General features: G+C 46.2%; 1 protein-coding gene across 7 annotated transcripts in view; it reads left to right on the top strand.

The window, feature by feature from the left end:
- Foxn3 (forkhead box N3) overlaps positions 1-16986 on the top strand; it is a 369982-nt gene extending 352996 nt beyond the window's left edge. For all 7 annotated transcript variants that reach the window (XM_060388027.1, XM_060388030.1, XM_060388023.1 and 4 more), the window contains one exon: positions 10266-16986. In XM_060388027.1, the coding sequence (XP_060244010.1) occupies positions 10266-10809 (544 nt within the window). In that variant the 3' untranslated portion in view covers positions 10810-16986. The remainder of the gene's footprint in view (positions 1-10265) is intronic.
- Positions 16987-18856: the final 1870 nt, after the last annotated feature.

Here is an 18856-nt window from a genome sequence, read left to right as displayed (position 1 = left end):
ACCACAGGCCGATGGTCCATGACCTGTGTGTGCATCTGACGCGTGCAGCGTCTTCTGTAGATCTCCATCACTGCTCATATGGTTCCTGCAGAACACTTCTCTAAAAAGGCACACTAACATGAACTTCAGCCGTGGCCCTTTTTTGGCATGTAGCCATGTTTTGATAGTATTTCTATGGGTCCTGTTTTCTCTTCTCAGTGGTTTGCTTTTTGTGGGTGGGGCTAGCCTTTCTCAGCTGACTGATCAGGTTCAACTTAGGGGCAGAACAAGCTGCTTGTTGCTAATATTCTGCTCTTTCTTTCTTTCTTTCTTTCTTTCTTTCTTTCTTTCTTTCTTTCTCTTTCTTTCTCTCTTACTCTCTCTTTATTTGTCACATTGGTGGTCATGGTTGCACCTTGTCCTTTTCTGTTACTGTCATAAGATACCATGACCTAAAGTAACTCAGGGAAGAAAGTTTTATTTTGTCAGAGTTCCAGAGAGGATACAGTCCATCCTGATAGGGATGCATAGCAACGGGAGCAGGAAACTGACTGGTTATACACACACACACACACACATGGCGGGGAGATGCTTGGGAGGGAGGCATTAGCAGAATATTATCCAAATATGATCTTGTACATACCCAATTGGCTCAGTTTTCCAAAAGACGTGTCAAGAGGGGGATTGTAAACGTGGGGACATTTGCGTGTGCTGTCCGCCCTCTTCAGAAGAGCGAGCATATAGCTGTGTAGGCATTGCAGAGTCGGCATCGCCTAAGACCCAGTGAGAAATCTCATTCTGCTCACTCCCATTCTCCGTAAATTTTAAGTTTGGCCCCCTGCCAGTCCACGGACAGCGTGTGCCTGAGGGTCCGGCACGTGTGCCAGCACTCACCTGGGAGAGCCGTTGGTACCCACTACAGGCCGGTGCCCGCCTCTCCTGTGTGTGACAGGTCTTCTATGTAATTCTAATCACTTCCCAACTTAAGTGAAAATATTTATCTTTCAGGGATTCTCTTCCCCCTCTGCTGAGTGGCAAAGGCCATGTTTGTTTGTCTTGAGTCTGAAACTGTTATTGACATAGATGAAGTGTTACTTTTATTAGCTGATCATTACACAGCTTGTATTTGCTGGGTTCCTTTGCATATAATTATGATGCGAAATCTCCTCGTTAAGAGCATCTGTCAATAGTGTAATTGACTTGACCGTGTTGACTTTTTACTCAATAACCTCCAAGATTGGCCCATCCTTAGACATTGGAAACCTGCTTATCTTTAAATTTGCCGGGACTCAGAATGCTCAGGATGCTGGGTCCTCACAGTGAAGGCTCTAGGAGCACAGTGCGCTCTGCCTGCTGCTGCTGCTGCTGCTGTCCCAGGGGAAATGCCCTGCAGAGCTTCCATGGAATGGATGGAGCTGGAAATGTATGTCAGTGAAAGAGCGCCTGCCAATCCATGTGAGACCCTAGGTTCAATTCCTGATGTGAGATAGGTAGGTAGGTGGGTAGATAGATAGATAGATAGATAGATATGGAACATGTGACCACAGTCCTAGGAGAAGAGGGGCCAGTGTTCTTTCCTCTGGTGCTGTGTGCTGTAGGGAGGCCACAAGTCTGTGGGCTCTGAAACATCTTAGTTTTAATTTCAAGATCTTTCCTTAAAGAAAAAGGATTTAAGTTTTCATTTTATGGGTATACATGTTGCCTGGTGGAGGCTAAAAGAGAGTTATCACCTCCTAGAACTGGGTTTAAGGACGGTTGTAAGCTGCCATGTTGGCACCAGGAACTGAGCCGTGGTCCTCTGAAAGAGCCGCGAGTGCTCTTAACCATTGAGCCATCTCTCCAGCCCCAAGAGCTCTGTTTTAAAATGGTATGTTTCTGGGAGCAGGGAGCATAGAGGTCAGAGGAAAATGGGCAGGAGTCAGTCTTTTCTCTCCACTGTGTGAGTCCTGGGGATTGAACTCAGATTGTCAGGCTGAGCAGCAAGCACCTTCACCAGCTAACCCCCCCCCCCCTCACTGGCCCCTCAGGGCTGATTTTGCTTCCCTATGTGTCCACCGTGATGAAAAAGAACTAAATGCCCCAGTTTTCACAGAGGATTGAGGAAGTGGGTATGAGGTGAGTGCCCGGAAACTATGCAGAGAAGGCCGGAAACAGTCTCCAACCACTGAGCCTAACCTGCTTTGTCTTCTGTGCTGGGTAAATACAATCCAATTCTCTGCGCTGAACAGGGTTTGGTATGCATAAACAATAAGTGTCTTCTTCCGACGTGCTTGACGGTGTTTATTGGCTTCATGTGGCTCTAACTGAGTCATGCTGCTGTGTGATGCCACATTGTGTGAGTGTCCCCCAACTGAAAAAGACTTTTGGGTCATCGATGCTCATCTCCACAGCCCTTGATAGTAAATTTTTAGAAAGATTTTGGCATTGTGGCACACACCTGGAACCCCCAGCAATCAGGAGGCAGAGGCAGAGACAGGCAGCTTTCTGTTGTAAGACCTAGGGTCTCACAGCTCAGGAGTTCAATCGCGCCCTTCCCAGAAACTCCCCCAGACCAAGACTCGTTGCAAAAGCAAGAGGTTTATTAACCATTGTACAACGGGGTCACCCCTGCTGGTCAGCAAAGAGTGGCACCGGGAGACAAAGGCCTTTAGGTTTTTAAAAGAAAAATTGCGGGAGATTTGAAGTTCTAGTTTTGGCAATTTAGGATTGGATGAGGAAGCTATAAAGTAAGATAATTGGTTAGTCTTAGGTGCTCAAGCTTGGCCAGTCCTGCCAAGTGTGGATGCAGCTGCAATTGAAGGTGGGGGTGGTTAGCTCATCCTTGAAGATTAGGGCTGCGGGCTCTTGGCTGGAGGTCAAAAGCTACTCAGAAGAAGTCTAGGTTCGTTGCTAAGAAACGCTATCTCAAGGACAAGGGTCTGGTCCTTCTTTTGCTGAGTGAAGGTCATTGCTTGCTTGCCCCTTTTTTTATATCTGTCCTCACAGATAGGGTCACATTTCTTCACTCTCTGGAAAGGTACTAAGAGGCTTTAGCTTAACCTGGACCTAAAACTCAAAACTATAGGCTTTAGAAGACATATAGGTTACAAAGTTAGCTTAACCCTTTCACTGTGAGCTCAAGGCCAGCTGAGAGAGAGTGAGAGAGAGAATCAAGTATGTTATTATAATAGCAAAATTCTATCCAATCCTACTTTGCTGTATTTTGTCATTAACCAATCATTGAATTTTATCCCCATAAAAAATTGTATCACCTTAAACTTGCTGAAGTTTTTCTTTTTCTTTACTCTGGTGAGTTGCATAGTAAATTTGCCAACTCTGAACAACACTTTTATTTCCCAGTGCTTCTAACCGTTGGCTCACTGTGTCCTGCTGGAGTTGGTGAACTGGTATCTTAAGTGTGGATTTTGCCATTTCGTTTATATAGCCGTCTCTCTTGCTCTGTCCGTATCTAGTTTTAGTGTCAAGATTATATTAGGCCCATAAATTAAATTGAGTATTCACTCTCATTAATCACTTTCCCCATCCTTTTCAATATGAAACCTAATGTCTTTATTGCCTGATAGTTCATGGAACTCATTTGCAAATCAGTGTGGTGCTGGCGTTCTCCTTACAGGATGATTAGTTGTTAGTTTAATTTGTGTAGTGATTACAGGCTAAGTTGGGCTTGGTATTTCCTGTTGAGCTCATTTGGTAACTCTGGGAATCTGTCCATTTCACCTAAGTGTTCAAGTACCTTGGCATAAAGTTGTTCTCAGTATTTATGATTTCTTAAAATATCTTTTATAGCTATATTATGTTTTTCAGTTTTATCTTTGTCTCCTTTTTTTTTGCTTTCTTAATATTGTCATTTTTTTCTTCCAAAGTGTCATTTACTTGAAACGCCCTGTTTAAATGTATTTTAATTTACGTGCCCATGTGTGTATGTTGACCATGTGAGTGTAGTGCCCACAGAGACCAACAGAGGGCATCAGATTCCCTGGAGCTGAAGTTACAGGTGCTTGTGAGCCACTGTGTGGGTCTTGGGAAGAGAATTATGGACCTCTGCAAGAACAGCCAGTGCTCTGCGTAGCTGAGCCATCTCTCCAACCCCTTCAGTGATTTCAGCCTTTTGTTTTCCTTTCTTTTCTCTTCTATTTTTCTTTGTGCAAAGTGCATACCTTTTTAAAAATCCTTTTTCTACAAAGTTTAACATTTTTAATTTCCCACAGCCTTGTTGCATCCCGCAGTGTCACTGGCTTTTATTCTCACCATTGTTCAGCACTAAGTATTTTCTAATTTCCACTTTGATTTCTCCTTTGACTTGTACATATTTTTGGAAGCATATATGTGACTTTCCGAGCCAAAGAACGAATAGTAGTTTCTTATTTTCTTAGCTTCTACTTCAACATTCACTGTGAACTTGGATGCATGGTGCTATAAGACTTCTTGGGAATTTGAGACATTTACGCTTAGTCTTAAAGCCCGAGAGATATATTGTCATGTATAGATAGATAAAGTAGAGTTTAGTATAAATCAGTTTTTAAGTGTTCCAGGTGTGCTTTAAAAATATCTTTTCCATTATTTATTTGTTTGTGTCTGTGTTAAATCCAGTCTGCACAATAACCATCTGTGTGTATTCGCGTCTTATGTATGAGAAGCCTGATTGATTGGCAGAGTGATGAGTTAAAATTAAGATCCCCCATCATACTGTGGGTTTGATTATTTCTTCTTGTAGCACCGTGGCTGGAGGAGATGTACTTTGACGAGGTCTTTCTGGAAGTACTCACATTCAGAGCTGTTTCATCCCCTGGCGAGTGGAACATCCGTAGATTAGACTATGTCTGTAGTAATGGCATTTGCCTTAGAACCTGCCGTTTCCATGCCTGTGGCTGCAGCCACGTGATAACACTCTTGGCCTTTCTTTATCCTTTTGCTTTCGGTTCACCTCTTCTTAACAGCATCTTTTTTTAATCCATACTGCTAATGTGTGTGCACTTTTCAGTATGAAGGTTTTTCGGCCCATTTTTATTAACATATTTGGATTCACTTCTCTCTAATTTTGCACAAACGTATTTATCCCCAGTTTTCAGATCCTTCTATGTTCCAATCATTCTTTAAGTTGACAGGAACTCTCCATTCCGTTCCCTCCTGTTTGCTGGTTTGGAAGTTAACACCATATTTCTCTTTTATCGTCAATTCTAGAACTTTTGGCGTGACTATCTTAAAATGTTTGCTCAGTCTCCTTAACCTTTGATCAAGACCAAGCTTTTTGAATGTTTTCACTCTGGGAGTTCTCCACACACACACACACACCCCAAATGGTGAGCTGATCTGCCCAAATCCTTGGCTTTTGTTTCGCTTTTGTTTGTTTTTAAGTCCGTCAATCATAACTGTGCAATTCAGTCGCCATTTGCCCACCTCTTTTTTTGCTAATCGTTTCTTCCCAAACCCAAGGCCTTCCTTTTCAGATCATGTTCTTGTTTCCCTAACATTCTTAAGAAGTTCCTGTAGTGAGGGTTTGTTTGTAGTTACAGCCTTGAGCTTGTGTCTGCTCCTGGGGTCAAGGTCTAGGCTGCGGGTGTTTCTCTTTCACCTTGAGAATGCTGTTCATTCTGTTTGCCTCACAGCTGTGTGCTCAGCTGGTGCTTCTACCTAGCCAATGCTATGTTCTTCCCACCACTTTTAGATCTCTTCTTTTCCCCCTCCTTGAGTCTTGAGACTTCCAGCAGTTGTCCTGCCTCTTGTTCCTGAGGAGATGGACTGCCGGATGTGGTGCCTGTGCTCAGCCGTCCAGTGTGGTTTTGATTGATTGGTTACTTTATGTTGGTTAGTTGGTTGATTTCTTTGGGGATTTTGTGACCTTTGTTGTTTATGTTGTTTATGTCTTGACCTGCCTCTTTTCATTTGATAGTTATAGGTACGTATGGATTTTCTTCTTTGTCCTGATAGCATTTATTGGCTTTTTGGATCTGAAAGTAGGTACCTTTCTTCTGATCTAGAAATTTCTCAGTCATTAATTCAGGTATTACATCTAGCTCAATTTATGTGACATTTTCTTGTGGGATGGTTTTTTGTTTTGTTTTGAGACACAGTCTCATATAGCAAAGTTTAACCTTGAGCTCTCTATGTAGGTAAGGATGACCTTGAATTCTGATCCTTCTGTACCTACCCAAGTGCTGGGATTGTAGGCCTGTGCCTACAGGTATTTGAGAGCCTGGAACTTGGGCTAGACAGTCTGTCTAGGAAGCCTGGAGGAACCTCCCATGTCCACCTCTCCAGCACTGGGTTCACAGACTCCAGGGCTCCCAGTTTTTATGCTCAGTCCAGCCCTTCCCTCGTCCTTCCCTCTTAACTATACTACATAGTGTGTAGTTGGTTCTTTGTTGTTGTTTTTTTCCAGTCGTTAGGAGAGAGTCTTAGCCAGGCGTGGTAGTGCACAGGAAGGCAGAGGCAGGTGTATCTGTGAGTTCGAGGCCGGCCTGGTCTACCAGGAGAGCTTCAGGACAGCCATGGCTGTTACGCAGAGGAAAAAACCCTGTCCCGAAAAACCAAAGAGAGAAAGGGGTGGGACTTGTGGTGTAGCCCAGGCTGGCCTCAAAGTCACTGCCTCGGCCTCCTGAGTGCCAGGGTTACAGTGGTGTGCTCAGTTCCTGTGGCTCTCTTCCTGATCTTACATACTGACCCCACACCCTGAGTCAACTTGTCTTCTTAGCATGTGCAGTCTTTGCAGGGTGGGGTCTGTAGTTTCTCTCACTCATAACAGTGTATTTCCCTTGTGCTTAATGGTTTTTAAAATGATGAGCCTAGGTTCTGTGCACGCTAATGAGTTGAAATTCTCTGTAGCTGGATTTGAAGTACACTCTTCCAGATAGGAATTGCTCTTCAAACTCTCGGACACCTTGGGGCACAATGGGCTCCAGTCCATCTGAACTCACTTGGAGTAACCACTAAATCCACGAAACTGACAGAATCTGTTTTCCATCCCTGCTTCCCTTTTCTCCTCCATCAGTCTGGGTTCTCTCCCCGGACCTGCGGTAGGCATTTGTTCCAGGGAAAGCCTGGCCTCCTCATTCACCCGTTGCTCACATTTCAAGTTATTTTTAAAATTACTCATCTGTGCGTAGAAGTTGGGATGGGTGGGTGCATGCTTGTCTCTGTGGGCCACCAACAGTTCCCTTGTCTTGTTTTACGTGTTGTTTTTGTCACGTGTGAAGACGGGTGTGCATGAGGAAGGCGCCCATCCAGAGGACGGCTCTGGTTCTCAGATTCCACCAGGGTTCCCGGGATCAAAGTGGGCCGTCAGGTTTGCACTGCACGTGGGTTTTGCCAGCCCTCCCCTTATCTTCCAGTGAACTCGGGGTGCTGCGCCGCCTCTGACACCTGGTCAGGAGTGCAAGCCTCTCCCCTGGCCCTGTCTTTCTTCTTGTGGTCACTTTTGCATTGCAGTATTGCATTGCCTCAGGTTCCCTCATTCCGGGACCCTTACATTAATTCCGTCTGCTCTTCACATTTGCCAAGAGCTCAGTCTTCAGGTCAATACCTTGGGAAGGCGGCTCTTCCCAATGACAGCTAATCGGTTCCGTAGAGAACCCGGGGGTACCAGGGAACCTACGCCACTTAAATAGGCCAGAGCAAAGAACAAACAGCAGAGAAAAGCAGTCGTCAGCCTAGGCCTGCACCTCAGCTTCTTAGCTCCAGATCTTGATCATTTGGGGACTTGAACTGCTTCGAGAGAGCACTCTCCTTATGCCCCCAATGTAGCTGACAAGAGAACAGATTCCAGGTTTGAGATTCAGAGCACATGGCTTTGTTGGGCCTGTGGTTTGAACTCCTAGGGGCCCGAAAAAATCAGGTGGCTTTCACGTATGCCAATCTGTGACGGTTGTAGAGAGCATGACTAATAAACTCAGCTGACACTGAGGAACTGCAGGCATCTCCAGTGGTGTTTAGGCTGGGTTTTGGTCTTGAGGCGGAGTTAGAAATGCCCCTTCCAGCACGTTCAGGATGGCTGGTTTTCGTAAGCATTTGGTGTCCTGTAATGGCAGCCCTGCAGCAGGAGGCGTTTGACACCGGCCCCCCACAGCCGGCCTATACCGTCTCGAGTCGTACTGCACCAAGTGAGCAATAGCTGGAGGAACTTGTCCCTCCCTGAAGTGGCTGGTGTGTAATTTATGGATGGTTAACCGGTGCTGAAATCTCAGAAAGTTCATGTCATTAAGTCGGATCCGGCCATATTCCAGTTCTCACGCCCTGAAGGTGCGCCAGTAGGCCTGTCTTCAGCCAGGAAGTTAGTTCTGCCTGTGCTCGTCCAGATTCTCTGTCTGCACAGTACCCATACTGAGCTAGGGGATGTTCCAAGCTGGGCGTGGAATATTGTCGTAGACAGACTCTGGGTAGACCCCACCGTAACACAGAATCCACGATCCTCTCCCATGTCTACACGGGTTCTCCCGAAGAGCGTATCTACTTTAAGCAATAAGTTCCCAGGCTTGAAGTCTGTGTTTCTTGGCTCCGTTTCTGACATTTCTCTATCCACCTTCAATCTTTTCATGGAAAGAAAGAGGGGAGAGAGGGAGAGGGGGAGGCAAGGAAGGGAGGGAGGGAGGGAGGGAGAAAAACACAGTGAACACCTCCCCTTAACTAATAAGTTGGTGGGCCCTTGTCCTGCTTCCTGCCCTCTGACCGCCACATGTGTGCCCTCACACACAAACGTCATTCGCACACACAATGAAAATCTTAAAATAAGAGTTCGTAATGGAATTGATTTGTTCAAAGCCAACCATAGCCCAGTTCACTCATCCAAATGTATTTGGGTTCCTTAAGAAACTGTTTCATACTTTAATAGAAGTTTGGTTTTTTTATTTCATAGTATCTGTGCTCAAAAAAAAAAAATGTCAGGGAAAGAATGTATAGGCATAGATTTTTATCTGTTTTTGGTAACTCTAAAGAGCTAGCTATACAATTAACTGTGTTTGTCTGTATGTCCTCCTCCCCAGTGATCTATGCCAGCCGTGTTTATGAACCCAGTCCACAGCCAGGAAAGGAAAGCCACAGGGTAAGGGTGAGGAGGGCAGCTCTAAAGCTCAGGGCTGTGACCTGAAGTAAGCCTGTGATGGTGTCTGTCCTAGCACTTACCTTGTCTCTGTGCTGGATCCCTTGTCCTTCTGAAAGAAGGAGAGGGAAACTCTCCGAGATACGTACACAGAGACAAAGACAGTAAGCAACCCCAGAGAACCTGAGCCAGCCTGGTGCACCATTGCCCTTTTTGCCAGAATGCTCCCTGGCCACCCAGGTCCTTCTCCCCTTGGCTATAAGCAACCCTTGCCTCTTACATTCATCCATTCTCCGACTTCCGCCTACCCCAAGTGTCTGCTGTATGCCACGCACACCAGGAAGGCAGCAGAAGGTGGGCACAGTCGCTCTCCCTACCCACCAGTGGGGACACATAGGGTGGCCAGTGACCTCCCAGACATAAAGGTACACAACACAAAAGGTGATCCAGGCCAAGAGGGATGCTGGGGTACCTGATGGAAGGTCTGACAGGGAGCCATATCACAGGGAATTACAGGAGAGAGCTGCTCCAAGTGGTGTCACTGAGGGCGTATTTCTGGCTTCAGTCCCAACACTGTCTTGCTAGCTATGTGGCTTATTAAGTCCCCAAACTTCCCAGCACTCATTTCAGACTCCATAAGGAGTTAAACATGATTAGGGCTCAGCTGGGCATCTGTTGGGTGTGGACCTCAAGGAACTGTAACTTCCCACCCTCTCCTCCACGGTCCAGCCTTGACTCATGTTTGGCCAGCAGCTAGCGTCTTCACTAACTGCTCCCCTGAGCCCTCTCTACGGTGAGGCCCCTGTCTTGCATGCTCAGCGAGCACTGGCAGATTGAGTGAGTAGGCTCACGGGGCACAGCTCTTTGCTGCAGGTTGTTTTTCGCCCTCTGATGAATACCACCTAATGCAGAAGTTCCAGAAGAGATTACGCCCTTTTCCCTGAGGTGCCCAGCCAACATCGGCTGGTGGTGCCTTACTTCACGGTGCTGGGGCTGGTGTGTGAAAGATTCTCCTGCCTGTCACCTCAAAAGTCTTGTTTTGACAACTCAGGCACACACAGGTCAGGTGAAGGTGTCAATGTCAGGACTGGGGAGGTGATAAGTAGGAAAGATAGGATGGGGATTGGGGCCCCATCTGCAAAGCACACGAACCTGTTAGCTGTGTCTTGGAACTGCAAGCAGAGTTTGCAGGAGCCCAGCTGCCCCGTGTCTTCACCAGAGGAGATGTAATTTGTTGTCCCCTCTCTGCCTGCAGGAATAGCATCACCAGTTGCCGGATGCGGACTGAGAGCGAGCCGCCGTGTGGCTCCCCGGTGGTCAGCGGCGACCCCAAGGAGGACCACAACTACAGTAGTGCCAAGTCCTCCAATGCCCGAAGCACGTCTCCCACCAGCGACTCTGTCTCCTCCTCCTCCTCAGCTGACGACCACTACGAGTTTGCCACGAAGGGGAGCCAGGAGGGCAGTGAGGGCAGCTTCCAGAGCCGAGAGAGCCACAGTGAGACAGAGGAGGATGACAGGAAACCCAACCAGAAGGAGGCCAAGGATGCCCTGGGGGACAGCGGGTACGCATCCCAGCACAAGAAGCGACAGCACTTCGGCAAGGCCAGGAAGGTCCCCAGCGACACACTGCCCCTCAAAAAGAGACGCACGGAAAAGCCGCCCGAAAGCGACGATGAGGAGATGAAAGAGGCGGCCGGGTCGCTCCTGCACTTGGCAGGGATTCGGTCCTGTTTGAACAACATCACCAATCGGACGGCCAAGGGGCAGAAAGAACAAAAGGAAACCACAAAAAATTGAAACAAGTCTCTGATTTGTTTTGAACTTAATGGCCATTTGGTTTCAGCATGTCAGGAGATTTCTAATGATTTGTGGCAATATCAGCAATTTTTTTTTCTTTTTCTTTTTTACTTTTGTTGGTTTGGTTTTCTTTTCTTTCTTTCCTTTTTTTTTTTTTAATTTGCCCCCCCCTTCCCAGTCCTTTGTTTTTGGACCCTTAAGAATTTTCTGTTTAAAGGAGATTGAAGCCATAGAAACTCATTGACACTCAGCCGTTTTACAAAAGCTTTTCTTTATCTGAAGACAAAAACCGAAAAAAAAAAAAAAAAAAGCCAAAATTAACCATTGCTTCCTGCAGCCTGTCAGAAACCTGCGGCCAAACCCACAGGGATGGCAGTGTTGATGCCACAGGAACACTCAAAAACCACCTGGGCGGCACACATGCAAGGGCATCACTCCTCAGGCCCAACCCTTAGGTTTAAAAGTCAGTTGTGTTCAGAGGGAAGCTGGGAAGCGACTGCAGATACTGAAGAGCCGGCGTCCCCTAGGGTAACCCCATACCCTGTCCTTGGCATCCCCCTGTGCCAGAAAATGGCAGCGGCATCGCCGTGTGGTAAGCCAGGGCTCGGTTGCCAGTCTTGTGTGCTTCTTAACCCTGAACCTGGTCACATCTCACAAGTTGACTACTGTTCAGGTATATCGGGTGTCTGTGACTGAGCTGGAAAAACAGGGGAAATTCTTAGAGCCATTGCTAACCACTGAATTCTGCTCTATCTTAAGAGGTTCCAAAAGCCATAAGCCTGAAGGTTGGCCCTGTGTACACACACACACACACACACACACACACACACACACACGCATGCACCAGTGCAAAACTCAACAGTGATGCAGAAAACAAGCTGTGCCCTCTTAACTGCCCAAGTGAAAAGCAATCATGTTGAAGAAATGACAGTAGCTGTTAAGAAAGGAAAAATGGTACAGGATTCTTTCCCATCTATACAATCTGATCCAAGTCGGGAGGGGGGTGTGCTACGGAAACTGCCATTAGTATTACGGTGTCTTTCTAAGAGGTTAAAGGCGCATTGATGGACACGAAAAGCAAAATCATGGCAAAAAATACAACTCCTGTTCTGCCCTCAAAAAGGGTTTGCAATTAATGTCAGGACTCATTTTTTTGCAAAAAAGAAAAAAAAAATCAGTGATTTTTCACATTCAGCCAGTTTAGCCAGCAGAAATTTCCGATCCACAATGCATGGATTCCTTCGAAGAAAAAAAAAAAGAAAAAGAAAAAAAAATCACAAAAACAAACTTTTTTTTATTCAAAAATAACAAAGTTCTTGTAAGGTAAATAATGTATTTAGCATGAAGCATGAATTATTTTCATATAAATATAGAAAATAGAGAGAAGGCTATGCCTCTAATTTTTAAGCCCTTAGGCTTAGAGGTTCTTTTTTTTTTTCCTTTCTTTTTGTTTCTTTTTTTCCCCTTTTTTCTTTCCTTCCTTCCTTTTTTCCCTTTTTTTTTTTTTTTTTTGTTGTTATTTTGTTTTGGTTTTTTGAAGCAGGTGTTTAAGGTTTAACCTTCTTCAGGGACAAATTCTGACTGTTGGGGAACTTACTCTGCAATATAAATTATTCTCACGCTCTGGTAGGGCTTGGATGGTTGAGCTCTATACTGCCTTGTCTGCACTCAGCCCCGACCCCTCTGATTCTCTATTGAAGAGTGTGTCCTTCCCTTTGTCTGTATGTCTTTAACATGACGCAATAATTCGAGGGCAAACAGTAGTGTGTATGATAGAATCAAGAGAATTACGGGACGCTTACTTGAGAAGAATCATTACCATGATTTGGTTCCAGGAAAAAGGCAGTGAATAATTATGCAAATTCGCCAGAAGAAGGGGAAACATGCTAATGGGCCTTATTGGGTGAGGGTAAGAGATAGGGTACATGGGTAGGAGGAAGTAGGTGATAAAGGGGTCAGATGGGCCTACTCCTTCCACTGCGACTGCGTGGTTTCCCAGTGAGAAGGGGTCTGGCCGTCTCTGCCGCTTCAGCACAGTAACCACCTTGGGACTAAGACCACCTAGATTGCAAGAGCTTGAATAAACAACCAGACCATGTCACACAAGCCAGAAACTCCAGTTACCTTTGCCAAAAACAAAAAAAAATAATAATTTTTTTTCCTTGAGGTCTAAAGAGAAATCCCTAAAACAATATGGCTTCCCATCCAAATGGAGGGATCTTTTTTTTTTTTAAAGAACCAAAACACTACCCGGGCTCAGGGTCAGATGTTTGGGAGAAAGAGGAAACTGAGGTGACCTTGAACCTTTGAAACAGGGCAGTAGTGGGCCTTTAAAGCTTTGTCCACCTGTCAGAACCAGGTATCGTAGCAACGGCAACAGCCTGGAAGGACCCATGGTCATCTGGTGCATTCCCCCAACCTAACCTGAGTGCAGCTTTAGAAAGAATGGGGGGCTCCCGCTTTCGAGGGGGGCACTAGATATCTCCCCCACCTCACCCAAGCCTGGGCTCTCTCAGCTTGGGGGTTCAGGGTCAGATGAGAGTGTGGCAAGTTCTCCAGTGCTCTGGGCCCTCTTTATCCACAAACCTCTGATGACCCACAAGCCATCCACAGCTCTGGAACCTGAGCCCCACTTGATTTCTGTTGTTACCTAACCAAGCCCAAAAAAGGCCATTATACCCCTACCCACACCCCGCCCCCAAGATGTTCAAACTCAGACCTGAAGGTAAAGGTGAGCACTCAGCACTGTTTCTGGCAGGGGACTTCTTCCGATGAAAACCCCACGTGGGCTGTCTCCCCTCCTTTCATTTTTTTCCCGAAGGGGCAGAGGCCTCCTTCAGAGATAACAAGATGCAGTGTGTGTGTGTGATTTACTTTTCTGATCTCGCTGAGATCTGGAAAACTATCTTATACAAGTGTGTTCTGAACCCCAGAACCACTCTTTTTGCATAAATACCTCATCGGGCAGCTTTCTAAGTGTTATTTTCCTGAGCCTCCCTTGGCACCTTCGTTGGAATTTTCTGGAAGACTTGTTGGGGAAACTTTAGTAAGGGTACTTTTTTCTATTTTCCTTCTGTTTTGGGAGGCATACACATGATGCACAACCAAAACAATGGCTCAATTGTGTTCAACTCTGTATTTTGACTGTTGAGGCGAAAACAAAGTTATCAATGTGTATGTGGCTGTTTGTAGCGAAGTCTGCCGAATGAGGCTGTCCACGTCCTTAACAAGCCAAGGGGCGGGAGGCACCCTCTCTTTCCCCTCCCCCAAGAGCAGTAGAGAATTTAAGCACAAGCCTATTTGTGAAAGAATATTTTGATTAAGTGTAATTCACTTTAGTCTTGGACTTTTCTTCCCAAACGTCAGGTGTTCTTTTAGCTTTCAAACTAGCCTGTGTATCCATTAGTCTGACAGATCACCTGAGCAGTGTTAAAGGGGCGTGGTGTTTTTCTTTCTTCCTTTCTTTCTTGCATTTCTCCTATGGGGAGAAGTGGTGATTCATGTGTCATTCCGGTATATCACATACTCACATTGGGGAGGGGGGGAGGGGGCAAACGGGGAACTATAGCAATATTTACAGATGCTTTGGAAACACATCAGCACCGTGATAGAACAACTACTGGCTGTCGGCCCTCGGACACACCTAAGAGAAGAGGTTCGCTTTCTTCTCTTAGGTGAAATACACATCGTCATTTTTATCCTAGTCTTGATAGTCTCTCCTCTTTCTCCAGTACTTTGTGGAAAGGGTTTGCATCATAAGATTTTTCTTTGGAATATATCGCCAAACTCCTACTTCCCTCCCTCTCTCCAGTCAGTATATTTTTCAAGAGTTCTTTCAGTAAAGCTGGCTCTATGAAACTAAAGCTGAAGCAAACCCGCATGCGGATGGTGGCGTAAGGAAACCGTGGTCAGGATGCCTGAGGCAGGTCTCCATCTCGAGGCTGAGTCTTTAAGGAGGAATGGGTTGGTGCCCTTTCCTGAGAATGGGTTTTTTTTTTTCATGTCCAGTGCTTTCTCTTCATAGCAGTTCCTACCACGGGGCATTCTAGGAGGAGTATTGTGTTTGGTGGTACCCAGGCAAGAGATGGGGTGGCTTTGGTGCCTAGCCTAAAGTCCACAGCAGGCCCATTTGCAGCACCCCAAGCCACCAATCTGGGTTTTAGTGGTGCCACTCTGGGACCTCTGGCCTCTCCCTGCAGGGAAGGGGCCTAGGACATGATGCCAGAGTTCCAGACAAATGACCTTCATGGGAGGCTTTTCCATATATGAAATTAGATTAAATTCAATGTGATTTCTTTTTCCCCTTTCAAATCGCATTCAGGTTGGGACTCTATTTCTTTCTGGTGGATCACAGCTGCCCAGATGTTGCAATTGGTTTCTGTGTTTCTATAGAGAAGTCCTTTTCTTTCATCTTCAGGAGTTCTTCGATTTTTTTATTTTTTTAATTTTTTGGCCACCAAAAGAAAACATTGGAACATATGCCCCCTCTTGATTGTGACTTACCAGTGTTGACAGTTCAGTCCTTTGTGTTGTAGGTCCCAGCCCACCAGTACTATATCAAACACTGTTAGGCACATGATGCAGCACTGTGATCTAATTTAAATAATACTTTTTTATTATTTATACTACTATATATAATATACATCAACACTTTTGCTATATAACCTAAGTGATAAACCCTTTTAGTTACCTGTCAGACTCTAGACTTTGGTTTCTATTGCAGTTAACACAGTTACAGAATTGTAATGGTGTCTTGTTTTTTCATTTTTGTTTTCCTTTGTAACGGAATGTGTAAATCAAAGTATATACATTGTGTGGTGTTCCTGTTTCTTGGGATGTCATGAGGAGTTACACACGGCATTCAGTGTTCTGTATAGACCCGCCCACCTTTGTGAATTCATCCGTTAAACTCCTCTTCCTTTGAGAGCGCGCCAGCCGTGGTGGCTAGCTCCCAGCGTCCTCTCTCCTGCTGGCTATTCTTGAATTAAGCACAGACTCGTCCACTCGGTTGCTTTATCATGAATAAGGGGTGTGACCTGGTCACTCTTCCACCCTTCAGCAAACAAGTGCTAGCTTCACTGACCAAAAATTAAGGAAGGAAAACATCACCTTTGAAACGATCCACCTTTTCATGGCCGAAACGGATGTTAGTCTATGGTGCTGCCTCGTGCTGCCGAGCTTCTGGAACGAGACCGCTGTGGAATGACCATTTCTGACTTGCTGTGGGATGCTCGCCAGCATCCTGCCTGTCTCCTTAGTATTGGAAGTCGAGACTCTTTATCTGGGATCTATACAGCAGCGTTGCTCCACTGTTTCTCACTTGCAAAAGCGGAGAATGCGCCTTCTCCGCCCTTTTGCAAAGAATTGATACTCCATATTGGATTCTCTAAAGACTTCGATATGGTGATCCTGTCAAACCTAGAAGCTGTATTTTATCTTTTCATACCTGGTTTTCCCATTTTCCCCGTTTTAGAGAAAACAGCACACTTTTGGTTGTGGACACATTCACCATTTCTTGAGTAGTATGTGTGTTGAAGCCATCCAAGGTCATAGCTGGCTCCGCCAGTCTCGCCATTGTCCTCACTGCCTGTACTGCCATGGTGGACACTGGGAGGGAAAGAGTATCTGTGTGTGTCTGGGAAACGGCTACATGGGCATTTGTCTAATACTCTGTAACATTTCTGAGTTTTGTTATAATTTTTCAGAAAACAAAACAAAACCACCACGATGATAAAGCAGAAGACCACAGGTTTGTGGCCGGATCTTAGGGTCGCCTGACCTTTCCTGGCCAACAGGTCAACATGGCCAAATCAATTTACAAGAGTAATAATTTCATCAGAAGCCAATTTTTTTTTCTGTGTTTCTGTACGAAACTGCCAATATCATGAACAGAAGGGGAGAACCATGAAGGAGAAAGAGAATGCTGATGGGTGGTGGTTGCATTAACGTAAAGAGGCGGTGTGGAGATGGCGCCATCAGCCAGGCTCAAGGGACTTGCGTTGCTTGGGAGGGATTCATACAACATTTTGCGTTCTTCATGTGTAATCATATTGCCAAAGACAAACTACTTCATCATTTATTGTAAATAACACTTCCCCCAGACCTACCATAAAGTTTCTGTGATGTATTGTCTTCCAGTTGCAATAAAAATTACTGAGTTGCATCAATTGAAGATAAGTGTTGGGTGTTGTGTAAGCAGTGTCTCCGTGTGCAGGCAAGGCACTGTTCCATACAAGTGTTTGGTGTGTGGGTGGAGTGCGTGTGCCTGGGTCTTCTGGAAGACACCTTATGTTTTTAGACAGGGTCTCTCACTGAATCCAGAAGCTCACCAGTCGGGTAGGCTGGCTTGCCAGCAAGTTCTAAGATCCCCGGGGTTAGACTCGTATGCTTTCAGCACCTAAGCCGTCTCGCAGCCCTGAGAGATTCCAGCCTGTTTCTGGCCCCCCGTAGCAGGTGTGCAGTTTTCAGTCCTGTTCTAGGGTCTCGGCTGCAGGTCACACTCGTCTTCACCCATGCTTGTCGTCTGACAGGAAGCCTCTCACTGTTGTGCAAAGCCTCTAGTGCAGGCAAGCACCAAGGCTCCGATGGCCAGCCCTGGAGCTCGTGGTTGAGGTCACTGGTGGTGTCTGGAAGTTGCCAAATACTGAAACAAGCGTGTACTTCTGGAGTCTGCTCACCTGTCCTGTGATGGCATCCCAACACTCACCAGGGCTTCATGTCTCCACTGCTGAAACTCCCACTCCAGGCCCCTAACGCGCTTACCCTGTGAGTCTCCTGTTATAATGAAAGAAACCCAGCTGTATGGGGTAGGGGCGGGGGTTGGACGTCCCATGGCAAGGCCGGAAGGGAGCGATTAAGGGCTAAATTTGCTCTTCATAACAACCCCTTGTCCTGGGAAATAACCAGGTCCTTTGAGGACTGCGTTAGTATCTGCTGAGTGTGATGTCCCTTAGGACCTAATTATCTTCCATCAGGTCTCGCCTCTTAAAGGCTGTGCCACCATTCTGGGAGCCGGGGTTCCAGCAGCTGAGTCTCTTTGGCACACACCCAAATCGGGTGATGCTCTTTCTGGTCCCCTTCGTGGTTTTGGACCCGTAGTGAATTCGTTTCTGCAGGTTTGCACAGCAGGCCTTTCTCCTAAGCTCTCCCCACAGCCCTGAGAGAGTCCAGCCCTCTTTTTTAAACCTGGGCTTCACCAACAGGAGTAGGGCTAACCTCAGGCACCAGCACCCCTGTAAGGTACCTTTGACCCTACGAATCTCAGGTTTTAATCTCTTGCCTCCTATCCTGGGTCCCAGTCCATCTGCCCTGGAGGGGTGATAATTCCCAGTATCCCTCTCCAAGTGGCCACCTCAGTGTCCTGCTTGTCCCAGGTTATGTTCTTGGAGTCTTTTTGTGTGTGTGTGTGGTTTGTTTTTGTTCTTGTTTTTTGTCTTTCGAGACAGTATTTCTCTGTGTAACAGCCCTGACTGTCCTGGAATATACTTTATAGACCAGGCTGGGCTCAGACTCACTGAGATCCACCTGTCTCTGCCTCCCAGTGCTGGGATGAAAGGCGCACACCATCACGCCCAGCACTTTGGAGTCTTACTTTCAGGATCACCTTAAAAGTCACAGGTATGTCCTCCAGTGTTTGAGGAGAGACATTGTTGGGACAAAGCAGCAGTCATCCACTCTAAGCCAAGGTTGGAGAATTCATCAATTTTCCATGTTGGGTAATGCCTGAGGCCAACTACAAGGGGGTAGCCTCAGGAAACAGCACATATAATTGTGTGTACATGTTCGGCTCATGTATATGCACGTACAGGTATGTGTGGGTGTACACGTATGGCTGTCTGTGAGTCAGGTCCACAGTGGATCTCCATCTTCTTTTTTGAAATTACCATTGATTTTATTTATGCGTGTGGGTGTTTTGTCTGCGTCTATATTTGTGCATTTCGAGCAAGCCTGGTGCTTGTGGAGGCCAGAAGAAGAAGGCCATTGGGATCCCCTGGAAGTAGAGTTGTGAGCCTCCATGTGGGTGCTGAGAATTAAACACAGGTCCTCT

This window comes from Meriones unguiculatus, chromosome 7 (genome assembly GCF_030254825.1).
Source record: "Meriones unguiculatus strain TT.TT164.6M chromosome 7, Bangor_MerUng_6.1, whole genome shotgun sequence".
Classification (NCBI taxonomy): domain Eukaryota; kingdom Metazoa; phylum Chordata; class Mammalia; order Rodentia; family Muridae; genus Meriones; species Meriones unguiculatus.
Note: the sequence above shows the minus strand (reverse complement) of the source record. Positions and strands in the feature narration are given on the sequence as shown.